We start from the raw sequence: 7,252 nt of genomic DNA on the forward strand, positions 1-7,252 counted from the left end.
CTCCAGATGCATCACACTCCACCATAAATGTTTTATTGAAGTCAGGGAGGGCCAGAACCTGTGCTTGTGTCATCACCCTCTTTAGGAGTTCAACTACTTGTACTGCTCTTGAGCTCATCTGGAAATTTCCTTTCTTCAACGTTTGTGTAAGTGGAGCAGCTAACCTTCCATAATCTTTAATGAATTTTCGGTAATAACCGGTTAGACCAAGAAACCCCCGCAGCGCCTTAATAGTTATTGGTATCGGCCATTCCTTAATTGCAACTATTTTATCTGGATCCACCGAGACTCCTTTTGCTGAAATCACATGGCCCAAGTAATTAACTTCCTTTTGGGCGAAGTCACACTTCTCCTGCTTGATAAATAGCTCATGGGCTTCTAGAATTTTAAAGGTGAGATCAAGATGCTTTAAATGTTCCTCCCAGGTTCTGCTATAGATTAAAATATCATCAAAGAAAACCAGAATAAATTTGCGAAGGTAGGGCTTGAATACCTCATTCATCAGAGATTGAAAAATGGATGGGGCATTTGTAAGTCCAAAAGGCATCACAAAAAATTCATAGTGGCCATGATGTGTCCGGAACGCTGTCTTGTAAATATCATCAGAGTGCATCCGGATTTGGTGATAGCCAGAACGCAAATCCAATTTAGTGAAAAATTTAGCTCCATATAGTTCATCTATTAGCTCATCAATTACTAGAATGGGAAAGTTGTCTTTAATGGTGGCTGCATTCAAGGCTCTATAATCAACACAAAATCTCCACGAGCCATCAAACTTTTTGACTGACAACACAGGTGATGAATATGGGCTTTGGCTAGGGCGAATGACCCTGTGGCTAGCATGTCTGACACCATTTTCTCAATCTCTTTTTTTTTTTGGTAATAGGGATAACGATAAGGTCTAACACAAATGGGTGAGATGTTGGGTTTGAGTGGTATTTTATGGTCATGGGCTCGGGTTGGTGGTAGACTTTGGGGTTGTTCAAATATTTTTTTGTATTTTTCAAGGATATTTGTTAGATCTGGCAGATAAGAATTGGGTGGGTTAAGGGTGTTTACATGATCCATGGAAAGGGAAGATATCTATAAGCAAAAACCCCTTTTTTTCTTTTTTAATTCTCTTGCCATTTCAAACTCACCTATTAATTTATTCGCTGGAACAGTTAAGCCCTTGAGGGTAATCTGCTTTCCTTCCATCTCTATCTGCATGGTCATTTTAGAAAAATCCCATATAATTGGTCCCAAGGTGCTAAGCCATTGAGCGCTCAAAACTACATCATATCCTTCCAAAGGAATCAAATAAAATCAATTATAGCTGAAATTCCTTGAATCATCATACATACCCCTTTACAACGCCCCATGCAAGGAATTTTGTCTCCACTAGCCACAGTCACATCGAACCTTTCTTTTAAAACTGGAGTGATTCCAATTTTGTTCTGCGGCGCGGATGCTTAAGAAATTGTGGGTACTCCCAGAATCAATCAGAACTATAATTCGACGGTTCTTGATCCTACCTTGTACCTGCATCGTTTGCGGCAACCTCACACCTGATATAGCATGTACAGAAATCTCAGGTGTCTCTGTACCTCCATCTTGGTCTTCAATCTCCATTTCGACATCATCTTCGAGGTCTTCTTCTGGCCAGCATCCTTCAATGAGAAATAATTTCTTGCAGCTATGGCCTGGCCCAAATTTTTCATTGCAATTGAAGCATAATCCCTTTTCCCTCCTCTCTTTTAACTTGGCAGGAGTAAGCTGTTTTATAGGAATATGGCTTGAAGGAGGAGTGTGAGCAGAATAATTAGTTACAGGTTTTGCTACCTCTAGTTGAGGGGCACGACTAAGGGTCCGATATTTTGCTTTATACAATCTTGCTAAGCCGATGGCAGATGTGAGGGTAGTTGGCCTGCAAGCTTGGACGTCAGTTTTGATATTTTCCTTAAGGCCACTCACAAAACAACTGACTTACTGTGTAGGTGTTAGTGGCTCAATGCGAGCCAATAATTTTTCAAATTGGTTTTGGTACTCTTGAACAGAAGAAGTTTGCTGTAACTCGATTAAGTCTCTAAAAAAATCTTCATATTGAGTAGGACCACACCTACTATATACAATCCCTATTTGACATCCCTCCAAGTAATGAGTGGCGTCTCCTTCTTCATCCGTTGAAACCACATTTGTGCCACATCTTCAAGATTAATGGAAGCCAACATTACCCATTCTTACTCTGGAACTCGATGAAATTCAAAAAATTGCTCAGCCCTGCAAACCCATCCAGTTGGATCCTCGGACCCATTATGACGTGGGAATTCTAACTTCACCAGTTTAGGAACCCAATTGCCATGAGAGTTACCTTCATGATTGATAGATGAATTTTTGCTTGGACCAATTGAGCTCTCCATAGCATGAGTAGTTGTTAGAGCATCCAACCTAGCATTCATGGAAGCAAACATGTCTTGTACTTCCTTCAATATTTTTTCTTGGCTAGTACACAAAGCTGTGACTTCACTTTCTAAGCGCCCCAATCTTTGTTCTTCCATGCTTGGCTCTGATACCAAGCTGTCACGTGCCTGAGTCTGGGACCTGGTTATGGGTTTATGAAGAGGAAAAGGATCTCTTTTAGACTGGTGGTACTTGTGTTTACCTATAGTATTTTAGTAGAAAATAAAGCGTAATAGCTTTGGTTTAATTCGAGGAAAACCAGACCTCCAAGATTCTCACAGAGAATAAAAGACAAATAATGAGTTATCCCCTTTTTATTGATAACTGGTTATTTATAAGCACAACTCAAACTAATTTCCCTATTAAAATGCACTGCTAGCAAAATTAAAGGAAACAAATAACAGTGACAAGACTTATTCAAACTCTAGTAACTGTCATAATAGTAGCCCAAATAGACGCATGGCAATCACATGACAATTTAGAAAATGATAAACAACCCACAAATGTCCTATGTATACAGAAAAAAACAGACAAAAAAAAATCCTCGGGTTCCCGGGGTTTAGAAACACTGCATCCAATCTAGAAACTTATTAGAACCAATCATATTATCATAATATGCAAACGCGCTTTCTATTATTCTATATATTGGTATGTTAGCAAAATAAACTAGCCTGTGAAATTTGAGTGATTCTACTCCATAACGTTCTTGAAAAAACAATGTCGGAGATGGAAGAACGAGGGGCAGAACAACGACAAGGGAGTGGCCCTGTTAAAAAAGAAAAAGACTTGTTCGATATGGAGGCCGGTGGAACCAATAGCTCTTATAGAAACCATCAGGTAATTGGTTTCTTTAACTTACATGAACTCAGAATATTTTATTTATGATTGTTTTGAGTTCGGAAATTCATTAATTTACAACTGTTGGGTATGCAGGTAGAAGATTGGAGAACTGTTTTAAAGCTTGCATTCCAATGCATAGGTGTAGTTTATGGCGATTTGGCTACTTCTCCACTGTATGTGTTACCTGGGGTTTTCCAAAATGGGATAAAGCACAATGATGATCTTCTTGGTGTTTTATCTTTGATTTTTTACTCCGTTATTGTCATCACTCTGATTAAGTATGTGTTTATCGTTATGTCTGCAAACAATAATGGAGGTGGTAAGCTTCATACTGTAAATAATAACTTTCCAAAAACCAAGCAAGAAATATATATGTAAATGATCTTCTTAAATTTTGTCACTTGCAGGAGGGACATTTGCTCTGTATTCTTTGATATGCCGACATGTCAGGGTGAGTTTGATACCAACTCAGCAGTCACAGGATACAGAAGCTTCCATCTATAACTCTGATGCACCAACAATGGCTTCATACCTAAAATCATGGCTAGAAAATAGCCATATAATGAAGTACGTTCTTCTGATCACAACCATGCTCGGTGTGTCCATGGTCCTTGGAGATGGAATTCTCACACCTTGCATATCTGGTAATTAAATATTGACCGATAAAAAGAGAGAAAAAAAAATGATCATCCCTGTCAAAATGAAGTTATAAAAGTATTTGAATTTGTGGGTGCAGTGCTATCGGCTGTGGGAGGTCTTAAATTGGCTGTACCTGGCCTTGAACAAGACGCAATAATGTGGATTTCAGTGGCGATTTTGATTGTCTTGTTTCAAATTCAAAGATTTGGAACACATAAAGTTGGGTACAGTTTTGCTCCAATTCTTGCACTATGGCTTGTTTTGATTGCATTTATTGGGGTTTTCAACTTCTTCAAGCATGACCCAAGCACAATCAAAGCTCTCAATCCGATATACATTATACAGTATTTTCAAAGGAATAAAAAGGATGCTTGGATTTCTCTTGGAGGTGTCATTTTATGCCTTACGGGTTCTGAAGCTCTGTTTGCTGATTTGGGTCATTTCAACATTCGCTCAATTCAACTGAGCAGTTGTGTTATACTGGTTCCCTCTGTATTGCTTGCCTATCTTGGCCAATGTTCCTATCTTCGCAGAAACAGTTCTCATGTTGCAAATGCATTTTATAGCTCAATACCAAGTCAGTATTATTTTCTCTTGTAGCTCACTAAACGTTCTCTTAGTACTCTGTTTCGTAATATTTTATTACTGGTAATTCAAACATTATGGATTTTGGTTTTTTTTTTATTTTTTTATTTTTATTCATCATTAGAGTTTCTTTGGTGCAGAAACATTGTATTGGCCACAGTTTGTTCTATCTATATTGGCAGCCATTATTTCTAGTCAATCATTAATCTCTGCTTCATTCTCTACCATCCAACAATCTGTAGAACTTGGTTGTTTCCCTCGAGTCAAGATTGTTCATACATCTGCAGAATATGAGGGACAAGTTTATGTGCCGGAGATCAACACTGTTCTAATGATTGCTTGTGTAGGAGTCACTCTTGGCTTCAAAAACACTATTCAACTCAGAATGCATATGGTAATTAATTAAGGATTCATTAATTACTAATTAATATATCTGTATGTACTAATTCTTTAATTTTCTTCTGACAGGAATTGCTGTGACATTTGTTTTTGTAATTACATCTTCATTCCTTGTTCTTGTTATGGTTATGATATGGAATACAAATATAATTATCATAATCATCTACATATTAACCGTAGGTTTAATAGAATTGTTGTATTTGAGTTCTTCACTGTACAAGTTTGCTGATGGAGGATATCTTCCTTTATGCTTAGCCTTTGTTCTGGTCTCTGTCATGTTCATATGGAATTATGGATATAGAAAAAAATACATTTACGAGCTGGAAAATAATATTGGAGTTGAAAAACTTACTGATATAGTCTCAAACACAAGAATCCATCGAATGGATGGTCTTGGTTTATTCTATACTCCGCTTGTTCAAGGCATATCTCCTATATTCCCTCGTTATGTGTCAAGTGTTCCAGCTTTACATTCAGTTCTTGTATTTGTTTCCATTAAGTTTCTGCATATTAGTAAAGTTCCTGCAGAAGAAAGGTTTCTGTTTCAAAGAGTAAAGCCAGGAGAATTAATATTTCGATGTGTTGTGAGATATGGATATGCAGATTCAAGAAAGGATCAAGGGGCTCTATTCGAGGAAATGTTTGCCAATCAGCTGAGGGAATTTATTCAAGAAGATAATAGCAATAATGGCGGAGAAGATATGCAGAGGGAAATGGCTTTGGTTGATAAAGCTTTAAGAGATGGTATTGTTTATTTGATGGGTGAAGGTGAAGTTGTGGCTGCAAATGGGTCTAGTTGGGTTAAGAAATTCACTATAGATTATCTCTACAACTGGTTAAGCTGGACTGTGAAACAACCTGATGAAGCTTTTCTGATTCCTCGCAAGCAATTACTCAAAGTAGGCATGGCATACGAGGTTTAGATTGTTCTGACCAGTCCTCAATCAAATGCCTTCTCCTGATAATAAATAAAATACTGTTTTTTGGCTCACAGGATTGAGAATCTTGCTGGTTACCAGTGAGTTATGGCAGAAGTATAAATTAGAATGTTTGCAGGATTGTAATCTTGGTGTTTTAACAGGCCCTTAATTAGTTACCGTATGTTATTGTTTCAATTTTCTTTCATTTATACAGAAATCGAATTGCAATTAAATAAACTAAGCTAGACAAGAAGTAGCATTTCGTACAAGAGACGATGAAACTAAGTCCAGCATGGCAGAAACAACTTACTAACCAATTTTAATTCATTTCTTTTACAGCTAGGCTAAGCAGTGAAAATTTGGACTCGTACGTAAAAATAAATAATATAACAATTTAAACTCGTATAGATTATTAATTCATTTAATTTAATAATATAACTGTTAAAATTGCCTTGGAATTCTAAGATTCACACTTTAAGTCTATATTGGTTGGCCACATGTTTTTCATGGTTAATACTAGTCTTTGAGTGGCTAAGGAAATTCAATGTTAGTTGGCTATGTTGGTGAGCTAACTTGGACTAGGATGACACATTTTCAACAATGGAAGGAAGACTTGAAGTTTGTTCACATCGTGATACACTTCTATATAAGGCAATCTTGCTTGGAGCAAATTCATCACATCCAACCAAGAGAAATTCATCTAAGCGAGCAATCCTCCAAGAGCATTTCTCTAAACTATCCACTCTCTTCATATACCACCTTTTCATATATATATATATATATATATACACACTCTTGCCATATTCATTAAGTGTAGTGAGGTGTTATCTTGAATGTAATTTTTGTGTGGGTGTAAAATCATTTGTATCTCCATATTTTTCATAGTGCATTTACTCCTCTCTCGCCCCGTGGTTTTTTTCCCTCTACATTGGAGGGTTTCCACGTAAATCTTGTGTCTCTTCCATTTATTATTTTACTTCTCATTTTATCATCAATTACCGAAACTAAATATTTATCCATTACCACACTAAATTCCGCAACAAACTGGTATCAGAGCGTTGTAATATTTATTTGGATTTCACAACATGGCTTCTGTCATGAAATTTGATGTTGAGAAGTTTGATGGAAAAATTAGTTTTGGCATTTGGCGAGTTCAGATGATGGTCATTCTCACCCAGCATCGGTTGAAAAAGGCCCTTGCAAGAAAGGCGAAAAAGTCGAACACCATGTCGGATGAAGATTGGGAAGAATTGGATGAAAAAGCCTTATCAGTAATCCAACTTTGTTTATCCAAAGAAGTTCTGCGAGAGGTTATCAAGGAGGATACAGCTGTAGGTTTATGGCTTAAATTGGAGTCATTGTATATGACGAAGAGTCTTGCCAACAAGATTTGTCTCAAGGAGCACCTTTATACCATTAAGATGGTCGAA

The 7,252-nt window shown here is 37.1% G+C and overlaps 1 protein-coding gene across 1 annotated transcript; it reads left to right on the forward strand.

Moving 5' to 3' along the window:
• The first annotated feature begins 2,977 nt into the window (after positions 1-2,977).
• LOC110008705 (potassium transporter 5) lies at positions 2,978-6,003 on the forward strand. Its single transcript, XM_089724152.1, is given in 7 exon segments — positions 2,978-3,276; positions 3,373-3,598; positions 3,687-3,923; positions 4,016-4,495; positions 4,644-4,883; positions 4,886-4,897; positions 4,972-6,003. Coding segments are annotated over 7 exon segments (2,169 nt in total). The 5' UTR covers positions 2,978-3,156; the 3' UTR covers positions 5,826-6,003.
• Positions 6,004-7,252: the final 1,249 nt, after the last annotated feature.

Source organism: Jatropha curcas, chromosome 7 (assembly GCF_041381405.1).
Source record: "Jatropha curcas cultivar XTBG-Jc1 chromosome 7, XTBG_Jcur_1.0, whole genome shotgun sequence".
Classification (NCBI taxonomy): domain Eukaryota; kingdom Viridiplantae; phylum Streptophyta; class Magnoliopsida; order Malpighiales; family Euphorbiaceae; genus Jatropha; species Jatropha curcas.